Consider the following 15038-nt stretch of genomic DNA (forward strand, 5'->3'; position numbering starts at 1 on the left):
ATGTATCTTTGAACTCTACAGTTTCTTCTGTTAGCAATAAATTGGCAATAAACTTTGTTTTGAGAGACAAGCTGCCAGCTGGATAAAGGAAAGAAGTCTTCTTTCCGTCAAATTATTTTGTGTGATCTAACAACAATTTTCAGTCTTCCCGACTGCTCTTCAAATCACAGTTATCTTGTAAATACCCAGAGGAGGAGAAAAGCACACACTCAGGCATAATGTATCACTACGATTAAGCTGTGCTATGTGCACAACTGGATAGTAGTGACAGATGACAGGCTGGAGAAGAGCAAGTTAGGGGCTGAAGCTGTATGACAAAGAGGAAAAGGAACCGTGTGCCAAATAAAGAGGGGGAAAAAAAAAAGCCACAAAAAAAAAAAACAACACAAAAAACAACACAGCTCATATTGGCTAGCACATCCACAAGGAAGACACTGAGGCAGGATAAATGCAAATAAAGGTAATATAGAAAAGGAGCTTAGGCTGATCCAAACAATCTGCATTCTGACAGAAGCACACCTTGAGCCCAGCCCCGTAAAGAAACCTGTGCTTTTTATGAATGGAGCGCTTATCTCCTTTATGCAAGAAATAAACCAGGAAGTTTTGGACCAGGAAACCAAGGAAATGAAAGGTTGGGAGAATTTATCACTTTGCAAGGTTTTAGGGTACACAGAGAACATCTTGCCATTCTGCAGGTTTTAACCTCTCAACTGAACATTTCCCTCTTGCCTCTGCCAGTAACTGATGCCAAAGCTAAACTTCCAGCCAGGGATGCTTTGTGTCTTGCAGCTATAAGCTGAGTCTTCAGCCTTGTTTGGTTAACAATGCCCTGTACATACAGAATAGTCTCAGAGGATCAAAAGTAGAAAGGAAGATCCTGATGTGGCTGATAAATGATTTACTAACACTTTATAGACTAAACCCAAGATCTTGCCATGGATATGAATGGGGAGATGGCAGAAAACAGAGCTGACTTGGGAAGCAGCTGAGGAGCAAAGCCCTGCATGAGGATGCTCAGTTACTTTTACTGTCAACTGAGGTTACACAAACTCTCTTGGGAGATGCTAGAGTCCCAAATTACCGTGAGCAGGATCTTCAATCAAGATGAAAGAACAGTGCTTCTTTGTAGGTGGGGGCACGCGTCTCTTTGATGCTTCATGTCATTTTTTTCTGCTCCTTTTGCTGTTACTCCAGCTGTGCATTCACAGCAGGCTGGTGGTCACCATGACTCTGATTCTGAAGCTCATGACCAACAGCCCTGCTGATATGGAAGATGGCTCTCCTGGCACCAATGCACTGTCAACACTGATGCCTCTACATGCTTGCACCTGGAGCTGTGGGTTTTCCCAAATTTGGCAGAGAGCACACCCAAGGGATGGTAACGTAAGTCTACATTCTCCCTTTGAGATGAGGAGGTTCGAGGCAATATATTTGATTTTGACAGAAGGTGTTAGGAAAGCTAATCCAGAATTATCTTGCTAGAGCCAGGCCTGGGTTAGTATCCATCTTAGATCCATACCATGGCTCCAAAGAGGATGCAGTTGATGTCTCCACCGGGAGCCAGGTTCAGCCCCTTTGAAGACAAAATACAAAAGCCAGACTGCAATGAAAAAGAACAGGTGGCAGAGCCAGGCACTCTGAACTTACGTCCTCTGCAGAAGTTACTGCCTCAGTTAGGAATGGCTACAAAGAGTACAAATTTCAGGGCAAGACTGAGCAATCTGTTAGTGTTTTCTCTTTTTGCCCTTAGTATCCAAGTGCTAGGTAAGCAACAAGGTAAGGATATACTCAGGATCTGCTCCCTGTTCCTGGTGTCATGGGTTTTGTCTTTTTTCTTTACAAGAAAGGAAATGTTAAAAAAATAATAGAAGGAAAATAATAAAAAACTGAAGCTGACAACCATGTTTTACTTGGCCATTTGGTTCAACACAAAGAAAAATACAGAACAGGATATAAAGTGTATGAATTATCAGTTTGCAGTCTGAATGACTTCTTTAGTTCTACATTTCAAAGGTTTCCTTTTTTTGTAGCTGCCAGTTAGTATGTTTGGAAGAAAGCCCAGATAACAGAAGACATCAGAAGTGAGGTGAGGTGAAGACAGATGGAATAAATGGGCTGAGAAGGCATAAAAATAAACTTGTCGGAAGTAGACGTTGCTATTTTTTTTTAAGGGAAGAGATGACTAATTTGTCCAAGATACAAGTGCTAAAAACAAGTCTGTAAAATAAAAAAGCAACAACCCAAACAAAAAAAAAAAACCCAGCACAGCAGGAGGAACATTTGTTCCATAATAACAGCTAAGAGTGAACAACAAACACTGTCAGTACCGCTGTTCAGATATCTCACAGCCTTCACGTTCCTGTGACTTTTAGTTGCTATTTTACACATGCATGAAGATACAGACACAGAATAATTTGTTACATGTAGTTGCTCCCATACTGGTAAATGAATTTTACAGGCTGACCATAGGAACCTAATTCAGCTCTGACACAGAATGGACCAAATTATTGACCATAACAAGGTAGCTCAGTTCCATTGCTTGGACTAAAACTAAACCATTTCTTACCAGGGAAGAATCAGGACCTATCAAACTACATTGTCTCACATAAGCTGAAGTTTAATTTGTCCTGAAAGCTGATACACAGCCAAACACTTTCACACAGAATCAAAACTATGGGGCAAGTGTTGGATGGATGCAATACTCCAAGAATACCTATGACTTTAAGAAAGCAGGGAAAAGAGAATTAAACTATGAAAAAAAAAAAAATCTAGATTTCTCTGACTGCAGGAAAAAGGACAAGTGTGTCTCCAAAGTGGTGTTTACTGGTGCCCTTGAAATAAACATCTGACTACTGATGGCAATCCTGAAAGAGCTATAATATGCATTGAGGTGACGTAGCCTGGCTGAAACCATGACATGGGAAAAGTAATGACACTTTAAGTAGACCCACCCCTCTTCTCTCAACTGCAAGTAACAATGAACAAAACAGTTACCTTCATATAGGGAATGGAAAAAAAAGAGTACATTTCTATTCTTTGACTTGGGATAAAAGCACACACTTGCAAATACACATAAAATATTTTTCTTTGTATATTTTTTTCCACCAAATACAGGGACACAACTCTAACATAACGAACTTTTGTGGAGCTCCACTTCACCCAGTGACAGCAATCATTTATTTCTGACTGTCAGGCAAAGGATGAGAGGTGAGGACAGAGCAGTGCTGTTAAGACTGGGGCTGGGGGAAGTCCCTGGAAAAGTCCCTCTGGGGTAGAAAGCAGAGGTGTGATCTGACATCCTCCCCTACCCTTATGCACACACTACACCTGCATAACATGAGTGGAAAACATCAGCAAAATGAGAGTTTAGCAGTGTGTTGCACCAGTCAAAATATAGATTCCAGAAAACCTATGTGGGAAAAAGAGTGCTTAAAAAAAAAAAAAAACATGAGAACTGAAGGAAATTCTTCAAAAGTCTAAATGTAGGCAGGTAGTTCTTTCTAGATGTCCTAAGACATCCAAACCATTTGCAGTGGTCTGGAAGGGATGATACATAAAATATAGACAATCCATCTACTACTCTGGGGCAGGAGGTGGAGGCTGGAGTAACCTCAGCACATCTGGAAAGGTACCAGATACAAGCCATTTAGGCACCAGAGTCCCTGGTGTTTCTCCCTAAACTCAGGACTTCACTTCTCCCAACCTAAACACAGGAGATGATCTCCCATGGCTGGTTGCTGACATTCACAGACTGAGAACCAGCTGAGAATAAAATATCAGCTGGTTAAGTTTGGCTTGTTGGCAAACTATGACAAAGCCCTACTTAACCATGGACATGGCAGTAGGTCATCGAGAGAATATATTTCTGGCTGTTGGTAGGGGACTTTTAAGAGCCAGGGAAGTTCTAGACTAGCAATAAGAAGTGGGAATGGGCAGATCATTAAGCACATGGTTTTGACTCCTACTTCAATGGGAAAGGGCCCATATCCAAGCATTAACATCCATTTCACTTACAGTCTTGTAAGCCAGTACAATGTGTTTGCACATCTCAGACATGAAGCTCCTCAGGGGGAAATTCAGAATCTGATTACCATGCAAATCCCACTAAGATGCTGGGGTGCAGGTCTCTTACTTTCCCCATCCCTTTAGTCCTTCCTTACTGCAGCCATACTTTTCCCTATTGCCTCCCACATGTGTATCTACTTCCCAGAAGCATTATTTGACTCGTGCAGATGGGTATATTGCCTTAGATCTCTCTACTACTTACAAGTCCATACCCTGAACTTGCCATTCACATGCTGGATCAAATAGAGGAACAACATTCAGATCATGATTATGATCTGTCAGTTCTTGTTTGACTATTATTTTACGATTCAGGAGTTCTGTTGACTCAGACTCTTGAAATTATCACCTTTTTCACCAGGTTGTTTGCATGATATTTGTGATGGTTTTATTTTTTTATTGGGTTTTTAAGAAGCTAATTCTTCACAACAACTCCAAAGAAATTCAGGCTCAAGATAAAAAAAAAATTAATCTCTTGGATTCTGACTGTGCATGGGTTTGGCCATTTTGTTCTTAAGCAAAAGCATAAATATACTCCTTTAAAGCCCATCTCCAAAGTGAATTGCTCATTATAAAACCTGCATTAATCTTTTTCACAAAGGTGGCCATTGAAAGAGATCACATTCATCCACTTTCCTGCATTTGCCATCTTATAGAAAACACCACAGTATGTTAAGTTCCACATTCTGACAATCTCTGCTAAATGTTCGTTTTTTCAATCACAACCACTATGGGAGCTTTTTTATAATAGAGGAAATGTAAATACCATGTAAAAAGATCAAAAGGTGAGTCAGCAACTTATCTAAATCACAGTAGCGCCAGATAAGCTCTGCCCCGTTGCCATAAATAGTTTACCACAAGTGCTATATGGAAAGAGTTGATTGTGTAGGGAAACTCACATCCTACTGAAAATTCTTTATGTACCAAATTGACCAAAAATTTTTCGATAGTTAAAAGCTTTGTATATATACACCTATGATTACAAGGAAACCATTGTAAGGTATTTAGAAAATACAGGCACTTCAATAGCTTTGCTGTTGCCTACCTCCTCTAGCATTTTGCAAATTTCACTACCTTTACATATATTTTTTTTTAACTCCAACACATACAATGCAAACAGATTTAATCCTAAAGGCATTTGCAGCTTGAATTTTCTACATAGGGATCGTAAATCTAGAGTGGGAAGCCTGAAATCGTTAAAGTCACATATTTATAAAATCATATTCAATTAGGTTAAAAAAGTGCAATTTCTGTCATCATGTCATAAAAAGATGTGTTTTTCTCTCAGATCTACTATAAAGAAAAGCTCCCTATATTGTTACAGATAGAGGCTGTTTTCAATCAGTTACAAGGAGCAATCCAATTACTGGATGGTTTAGTGCAGTAACTGACTCCAGACTAATTTAATTTCTTTAGGTCTCTAAAGATCAATTGATCTGATTTGTTTCCTTCCCCAAAGGCTGTTTAGGAAAAAGCAGGCTTAAATACCTGGAAATGAAATACAAAGCTCTGTACACTTTCACGCTACTTAGGTCATTTGGAAAAGCTGGAACTTGCGATAAATGAGTGCTCTCTTGGCCCCAACATCATGGGATGCTTTGCAGGAGACCATCAGGATCACTGCACAACACTGCACAATATGCACATACGTGCTGTATGCAGGCCTGCTTGGGCGCTTCCTACATGCATGGAAGGTATTTTCACAGCTTCTAGATAATGATTTAATTTTCAGGAGCTGTTCAAATGTGCGTTTGACCTGCATAGTCTTTTCCCTGGAAAATAAGTATTTTTCTTAGACAGTGATCTTACAAAAATAACTAAGTTTCCATCTAGACTAAGCAATAGTCATGCTGTACTATTCAATGTATCATCTACATCTTGTAATGCATGTCATGATATACATCAAGCAAAAAATTCTTCCTGTTGACATCTCACTTTTTTTTTTTTTGCTTTACATCAGTATTTCATTAAGTAATTTTCCTGGCTCTAAGATGAAATCTATAGATGAGTGGGCACTTGGAGCATGACATTCTCATCTGCCTGAATACTTTAGTGCTGAAACTGAATAAAACCCTTGGTATTTCTGGACCATGTCAGATAACTTAGGAAATTCTCAAACGGTCTCTTACCAGCCCTATTGTGTGCTACACCTCTACTATCTCATCACTTGATGCACTGTGCAGCATCTTTTTGATTTTGGTTTTGTTGGGTTTTGTTTGTCTAAATATTGTTGTTCCCTAATCAGGGCTAAGATTTCCAGCTTAAGTCAAAACAAGACCTGAACCAAACTTGGACTCTCAAAGTCAGAGTTTTAATGACATTTCAATACTTTTCACATTCTGTTTCCTGTATTTGTTGTAGGTTTCACATTTGGTTATCTTATCTTTCATGGCAACATTTGTGCCTGGGCTAGGCTGCCTGTCTCAGGCTCTATTCTTACACTTATCAATAAAGGGCACTGCGGTTTATGCTCAGCATTTCTGACTTCATGCCATGTGCTGTTATAATAAGATGTCCCCTGGAAAAATTCCCTTCATATCCAGCACTACGATAGTTGGTTCATCTGCACAGAGGTAACTAAGTTTTTCTCCCAGCTTATCTATTCAGACTCTGTCAGCCCTTGCAAAGTTGTTTCATTAGATATCGCCTGTCTGTAAAACAAGGAAACTGAAATGTGAAAAATGAAAGTATTTTCTCTTCCAACAGGTTCTTTCTTGGCTATTTATTGCAAACAAACCTGAGCTTTGGTTGATGTTTACCTTAGTAGTCTGCCAATAAAGGAGCCTATGCTATTTTAATTAAATTTGCTTTGGTTTTTTTCCCCCATTTTCAACTAAAACTTTCATTTTGGAAGCAATTTTTAACAACCTTTCTAGTGTGCACTGCAGTCTACAAGCTTGCTTTCCCAAATTACTATTTTTTCCACCCAGTTACTCAACAGATCACTAATGATCCGATTACTAGTAAGGTATAAAATACACCACTGTTTCCAAGCCACGAACCTGCTCAGATTTATGTGCTTCTGAAATGGCATAAAGACTTTCTAGAGCTGTATGTTATGACTTCATTGAGCAGTTTGTCCCCTGTATGCACCCATGAAAGATGACTCACAGATACATCTGGATATCCCCACATTGGAGCTTACAGTTTTGGCCTCTCCAAAATTTCTTTCATGATTGTGTGCTCATAGGAAAACTTGGATGTGCTATATCCATCTCCATTGAGTTCTCTTCCAGCCTAAAGAATGCAGGCAGCTTAATTTGCTTCATTTGCCAAACTATTTGACGTGATATCATAAAAATGTGACACGCTGGAAAGCTACCAAGAGATTGAAGTTTATTTCCTACTCAACTGAGGGTTAATGCTTCTGTCTCTATGGCAGCAGTTGCTTATAATGAGCTGTACACAAAACTCAACAGTTTCCAGATAAAGCTTTCGCCTGATGCAGCCTGCAGTACAATTTTGGTGAAACAAAAATGGCATCTTTGTCGTCAGAGTGGGAGTTATGGGATTCATTCTGATGGCAATAATTGCTGACTTCAGTGTCTGGGACTGCTGAAGTGTATTTTGGGAAGCTCCCCTCTCTCTTTTCCACTGTGTGGAGCAGTGGGGAGCTATAAAGATGTTTTTCACAGGACCATTGCCCTTGTTTCCCATCGACCCAATTCACAGCCCTCAATAGGATTAAATGGCATGATAAGAAAAAAGCTTTTCATTCTGAAGCTGTAAAATGGACCCTCTCCTCCTTCCAAGAAGCCCCCTCAGGATGATAAATACATCAGCCCCAACTGGAACAGATGTCAAAACTCAAAAAAAGCTCTCCCTTCATAAAGTTTGTAAGTATTTTTAAAGGAGGTGGAGGAGACTTACTATATGCAACAAGATAACGTTAAAATGCACAGCTTCTCAGGAGTTGAAAGGATGCTTTTCCTACAAACTCTCTCTTCTCTTTATCTTATCTGCATGGAAAGTAAACAGAAAGTCCCCATTACCTCTCGATATCAGTGAGTCTGGAAGAGTCCCGGAATCCTTTAGCAAAAGGGTTGCTGTCAATTTTCAACTTGGTTATCTGGAAACACAGAAAAGAGCAATGCAACATGAATATAGTGTTAAGGTATTGCAGCGTACAAAGTGTTAAACAATCCATCCTCCTGACTTCATTGCTAATTTTATCCATGTTCCTGTATGTGTGTGCACGCTACTCTTGATATGCTGCAGAGCTGGGAAGGCAAACCAGAGTGTATTGTACACACGGCAATGGAAAGACTGGAGGCACAGTGAGCTCAGCCTTCACGCTACCCAGAGCAGGAGGAACCGGCCCATGGCACAACATTGCTGCTTCCAAATATTTCACCAGCATGAATCTGTTTGTCTTTTCCACAAGCAATGCACAGCACCCTGCTAATATCTGAGCCTCGTTGGTGGAGCTGCACATCAGCTGCTATGAACCCAAAGTAGGAGCCACTGCCTGCAGACCTGAAGATGTTTCTTTGGTTCAGCCCCACCTTTTTTGTTTTAATTACTGGAATGTAAATATTCCCATCCAGACCTACCAGCCACAACAGGGGCAGCTTAACTGTTTTTGCATGGAAGGAAGCTGAGGAAAGGAAAATGTGGGGAGAACTCAGATTTAAAGTCACACAGCTTGGGTTAAAGGAGTAACACCATTAAAGCCATCACAGTCCTGGAAAACCAGAGATCTTACAACCAAAACTCTCCTCCCTTCTTCAAATGAAGCCACAAACCTTCCCAGTGCATTCTTTCCATTCTGCCAGAGTAACCCACTGATCAGGAGTCTCTCTGCACCAAAGCATCAGGGGTCACCTTAACTTTGCAGTGAAACTTTTCAGCATAAGTCGTAGCTTCCACTGTGCTTTTTGGGAGCAGGAAAAAAAAAAAAATACACCTTGTGAAGTTTTCTAGCTGTTCAGCCAAATGAGATTTGGTGAATAAAAGCTGAGACATCATCATAACACTCAAATTTCCCAGCCATACTTCTTCCAATAATTAAAAATAAGACTATAAGTGGGAGTTAGAGATTGACAAAGAACAACACAGGACCTGTACTGCAAGGCAGTGAATGCCACCAACTCTAGCCCATGAAAATCAACAGCTCTCAGCATTTCATACTGAGTAGCTATGCGAGGGACAGGCTTAGAAAGGCAAAACCTAAGTATTTAATTACTGATGTGCGGTATATGAACGACGTGTTGAGTGGTTGCTCCAGCAGCTGCCACCAACCTGCTCCACCACCCTGGAAACCTCACTGCACCCCTGGGCTGCTCCCTGCCCTGCCTGGCATGTTGGGTCCATCCCAGGGCCAGCTCTCTGGGCAAGGTCCTTGCTTTGAGGTGCTACAGCTCACTAGTTGTCCCTGCAGGCTGGGCAAGCAGTGCGGGACCTCAGCGCTGGCTGAGAGTTTGAGGCTGTTTCATTGTGCAGGTGCAGATAGTGGAAACTACCCTGAGCCTTGCCACAGGACCTTGTCTGAGCCTACTCCCAAGATATCCATAAGCCCTTGACTCGTGGTGATGTTGCTAAGAGCGGCAGGTTAGTGGCTCATGTCCAGCAAACATTTTTATGGCAGCATTTTGAGAACTACCTTGAAAAAAAAAAAAAAAAGAAGAATATTTCTAAATAGTTCCATTGACTTAAATCACCAACACACTGAGCCAACTGCACTGCAGAATAATAAGGACGTCTATTCATCTCTTGAGCATATTTTCACCAATCAAACTTACATTTTCCTAATATTAAAGATTTGGTATGACATCACAAGATAAACTTTTTGTATCCAACAAAGCCAGATGAGACTCGTGGTCATTTATGGCCATATTTTTCCTGAGAGACTGTCTCACAAACAATCAGAGAACATCTGCTAGAAAGCATTTTAAAATGAAATCTGACCTACAATTCAACTCTGTGGCAGTGGTTTGACTGTTTAAATAAATGCATGCCCTTTAAATTTTAAATTATGAGATAGTTTGTTGAAAGTGTAATGTATTTAGCTTTTATCTAATAACCTCCAGAAATGTAATCAACCCCTCCTTAAAACAGTTCTGAAAGAAATGGCAAAAATGAAAAAAGGCTCCATTTTCATTAGTCATAAATAAAAAGACAGCATCAACCTCTAGGGGTTCCGGAGATGTTCCATTGAGAAATTTTACAGGATTCAATGTATACTCTTTGGGAAGGTTAGTTTAGACATATCTCTAGTGTAAATATCAACAGTAAACACAGATCCATCCTACAGAAATAAATTCCAGGTTTAGCTGTTTTTGTGCCTGTTACTATTTTGCTGGTTTCTACAGAAAGTGGAAAATTCTAATTGCCTGTCCAAATATTATTTGCTTGAGATTACAGATGCTGAATGCTTTTTCTGCAGCATTCAGTATACAAATCTGAGTTTTAAATCAATACATTCTGATATGAAAGCCTTAAAGCAGGATGTCAGGTCTGTCATAATGATCAACTTAATGCTACCAGTATTAACTTCATAGCTTCTTTGTCCCCCTATACAGTAGTTTTGTTTTATTCATTACATTTAGAAATTAATTATTTCTTAATATGAAACAAAAGTAAAGACTCTAAAATAAACCAGCAGGTACACTGACTCTGTGATGCTGCCTGCCCACATGTTTGAACGGTACTTATATTTGTCTTAACTTGGGGGAATCAGAGAGGGAAAGAGTTTTGTTTTTTGTTTTGTTTTGTTTTTTCTTTTAAGTGACATGGTCATTAGGCCCTTAAAACACACTCTGAATTGCACTGAAGCCACCAACATATTTCCACTGACTTAAATATTAAAGCCTTATCCACTGTCAAGCAGAGCCTCTGCTCTCTGGTTGTTTATATACTTCCTAAAATTACTCATTAGCAATCCATTGTTATGATCTCCTCCATTTTGTATATATTATTCACTGGCATGCAAATTGCAATTCAGACATCTGGATGTAATCTGGGCAGCCTCTGAAAAGCACATCTGAGTGATTCCCCTTACGTCTGAGCCTTACAGCTTAATTAGACAACTTTTTAAGCCCATGAAATCATCCCGTGCAAACCAGAATATCTCTCAGCTAATGGTTCATGGTGTGAAAGTTCACTGCAAGTAAGAACAGTTCCCTAATGAGGTATAAGTAGAAAAGGACTAAGTGATAATATGCAAATGGCTTTGTATAGACAAAAGGGAAGACAAACAAAAGCCTCTTTCATGTCATCTTTACTCCCATGAATAATCCTTATAGCTCTGTGGAGTTAGTAGTACTACCCACACATGTAAGAGTTACTCCTGAATATGAGTTAGATTTGGCATGGTCACTACAGATATTGGCATGGTGAGGTAGGTTATATCAGGAAGCTTCTTAGTTTAGATTGATGGAAAAAGTTTTTGGCAGGGTGGGATTTAGTCAAATCAGTGGATATCAACAACTGTACTCACCAATTGATTCTGGTAGGCAGTAACAGCAGTAAAAACTGTCTCTGAAAATATAAATGTCCTGAACTCTTCCGATTTCAGGTTTAGCAAAGAAGCTGTGTGATCCTTCTTCTTAATAATGTGGACCCTTGGCTGGTACTTGTGCATGGAGTTCAAAATTATCTGCAAGAAAGAGTGAGAAGGCACTGCCCTGAGAGGAAGGTTAACAGGACCCTTGGAGGCTATAGAACTGTAGAGGGGAAATAGATTATTATAGGTACAGATATAGATATATAGATATAATTAACACTGCAGGGGAGACATCTGAAATCTAACTGGCCAGGGGTTGATTTCCAGAACAAGGTCTACAGCTTCTTTGGGCAGTTCCCAAAAATTTAGGTAGAAAAGCAGGCATCTCAGGAGCTAGTTTCCTCTCACTCCTACACCACTGGTGAGCACACGTTTTTTTGAAGCACAAATACCTGTTCCTACAGGTGAGGTGTTTTACATGCATAATTTGTTATTGCAAGTGTGTGTCTCAGTTTGCAGGTGGCAGCTGCAGGTGTAAATACGTAACTCTTGAAAGCTCATGACTGAAAATTCGCACTTGCAAAACTGTGCAGAATGAAAACAACCAGGAACCCCTCAGAAAAAAAAAAAAAAAATCATAAAAAAATAAAACCCAACCCAAAAAAACCACCACCAGCAGCAGCACAAACTGCCTGCCCCAAAATAAAACTCCCCAGATCCTTTCACTGTGGCAAACCTCTAAAGCAAACTGCTGCGTAGATGCTCTTCACTGCAGACTAACAAAAATAAGAGCAATGAGGGAAACCAGTACAGAACCCCAAAAGGACCAGGCTTTGCCACTATATCCTCATTAATAATTGTTTATGAGCTCCCAAAACAATTCCAAACCTAATGTATCAACTAACCAATTTCAACATTCACTGGAGTCAAACAGAGTCCCGCTTGCTTCGGTTACCACTGGCTGGAGGCCTGTTTGGCTGCGTCTAACCACAGTATTACAATATAAGAATTAAATACAGAGCTCAGCTCACACCAGTTCTTGTTTTGGACATAATCACAGTCACAAGACGAAATTGGCAATAGTGTGGGTGGTTCTATTTTGCAGGGGCCATAATGATGTTACAGGCAGCTCTGTACATCTGGAATAGCTAATGTGCATTCCTCAGGAAGCGTTAACTACAGCTGAAACACAGCAGAAGTGGTACAGGATTTCATGCTCAATGAGAGAGGTTGCACATTGCATTGTAGCAGAGAGCTTAGAGACAGCTTGGTCACGGCTAAAATTTCCATTAACGTTTTCTCTCCTGCTTCTTTGGGGCCAAATATTGCTAAGAGTCACACTATGACTTTGGGAGGGGCATACAGCAACAAGAAAGTCACTACAGTGATGGGGGACAACCATCCTGAAAGTTGCACATGTCTACTTTAGCAACTCAGGTCCTTTCTTGAATCACTTCACCATTTTATGTACGTGCACACACAATGGCCATTGACCTTGCCTTTAATGTCCTTAGCACTTTTCCTTCTCCTTGCAAAATTTTGCCTTACCATCCTAGTCACTTGGGCTGCTTTAAGCATCTGGAAAGGACATTTTAAAAGATGGTGCATAGATGGTTATGAGCTTACCAAGGGTTTGGCCCACAGAGCTCAGCGCTTCCCATTGCCTTTCAAGGCTGCATTATCCGCACCGAGACATTACATCTGAGCAGCAGCCGAGCGGAAGGAGGAAAAAGCTGTGACAGAGCAGCTCCCACACGTGCCCTTCCCTTTTACTACTCTGTGAACGTGAATTGTGATAAAGAAACTCCATTTCTCAAACTAGACTACGTAATCCTTTATGAAAGTTTTCCAAAACAAAAGTGCACATGGATAACACCCCCTGCCATGATGCTCTACCCTGCACATTCCCACTAGAGGCAAGTCAGTTCATCATTCAGGTACAAAATAAGTACTGAACATAGCCAGGAGGTCACAAAAGACCCATGGCCAAGGTTAAACTCACTATTTCTTTTTCATGAGGGTGTGTGTATATGGTGGTCTACCTGCATCCCCACACAGGCCGTCAACATTGCAACATTCACTGATATTAAAGTCAGCAGGATACTGCGCAAAGTTGCTCCTTAATATCCACGCATCTTATATTAGGACCATCAAAACAGCTTAAGGGAGCTGGATACACAGGCTGCATCCAAGGGTGGTCTCAAAGTCTGAACAGCCCCCTACCTGCATGGTGTAGCTGTCAGAAAATCCCTGATGCCCGTTCTGCACACTCACACTGGTCTGCCCAGAGGGAAATACGAGCTGCACTATCATAGAATGCCCTGAGTTGGAAGGGACCCACAAGGATCTTTGAATCCAAGTTTTGTCCCTGCGTAGGACAACTCCACAGTTCACACCATGTGTCTGAGGGCATATACTTACAGCAACCCCCCCAGCACACACTTATCAACAGTACAGCATGGTTGCAGACCCCCGAGCCATCCCATCTGCATTTGTGCTGACAGCCTGTGGCAGGGGAGATGACCAGATTCCATCCTTATAGGGTTTTCTGTTTGCTGTAAGGTCAGGCAGGTTTGTAGGCATCTGGCTCCAGACCACTCGCCAGCCATAATCTGGATGCCAGCTGCAAAATCCTCAAGGTGGCTTAGAATTCATGAACTACACTGTGAATGTGGCTTCCACATTCACTAAAGAAGGTTGTTACCTGACAAAATTTGCGTTCTAAAAGCATGGAGGTTCCTAATTTCTGCCAGGTTGATTTTAAAAGTAAACAAACAACAACAAACAACACCTGGGCATTGCTCCCTGTGGCTATTCTGAATCCCTTGCTTTCACAGTTACTTATTGGCCATGTTCACACCTTTGTCTTTACTTTTGCAAACATTCATGTGTTTGAGTCTTGTTTTCATAAATTCCAGAAAAGCAATTTATAATAATGTATATGCTCATGCTTCACCTCACCGTAAAGCAGAAAAAAATGCCACCCCAACAAACTCAACCAAAAGTCCTAAAAGAAGCAGTCCATATGACAAACATCACATAATAAATAAATAAATCTAAAAATAAACTTAAAAATTTAAAAATCACATTCATAAATGTTCCACAATGAGAAAAATCGGAATTACTCGCTAGGCTATAAAATCCAGAGACAGGAGCCATTTCCTTCTTCTGATAAAGATGTCTGAATGTGTTTCCATGGAGCAAGCTGTATGTCATGCATACAGAGATAAGACTCCTGCTTGATGCTTGGGGAGAATATGTACATAGCTATGGGGTTATGCATACTGCTGAAGATACACAAGAAGAGATGCATGCCAACTCCAAAAGTCTTGGAATAAGAGAAAACAAACAAATGCCTCTCTTCAGATTCCTTTTCAGGAAATGAACCACCCTACAAATAAAACGCCATATTTACCTTAACAACCAAAACTGTCTCCTGGCAGATGAAGAAATCAAGCAACTATAACAAACTGGAATCGGGCTGGATCCAGCTTCTCAATAACTAGTATTTAGAGGTGTCCTAGGTCATTAA

General features: G+C 40.5%; 2 protein-coding genes across 3 annotated transcripts in view; one reads left to right on the top strand and one right to left on the bottom strand.

Moving 5' to 3' along the window:
• SEPTIN7 (septin 7) overlaps window positions 1-15038 on the top strand; it is a 406575-nt gene that overhangs the window by 29152 nt on the left and 362385 nt on the right. The gene's annotated exons all lie outside the window — the stretch shown is intronic.
• The window catches only part of TBX20 (T-box transcription factor 20), a 39943-nt gene that overhangs the window by 13293 nt on the left and 11612 nt on the right, over window positions 1-15038 (bottom strand). For both annotated transcript variants that reach the window (XM_021294429.2, XM_065051817.1), the window contains exons 5-6: window positions 11501-11659; window positions 8055-8131 (exon numbers count right to left, since the gene is read on the bottom strand). In XM_021294429.2, the coding sequence (XP_021150104.2) occupies window positions 8055-8131; window positions 11501-11659 (236 nt within the window). The remainder of the gene's footprint in view (window positions 1-8054; window positions 8132-11500; window positions 11660-15038) is intronic.

Source organism: Columba livia, chromosome 2, assembly GCF_036013475.1.
Source record: "Columba livia isolate bColLiv1 breed racing homer chromosome 2, bColLiv1.pat.W.v2, whole genome shotgun sequence".
NCBI lineage: Eukaryota > Metazoa > Chordata > Aves > Columbiformes > Columbidae > Columba > Columba livia.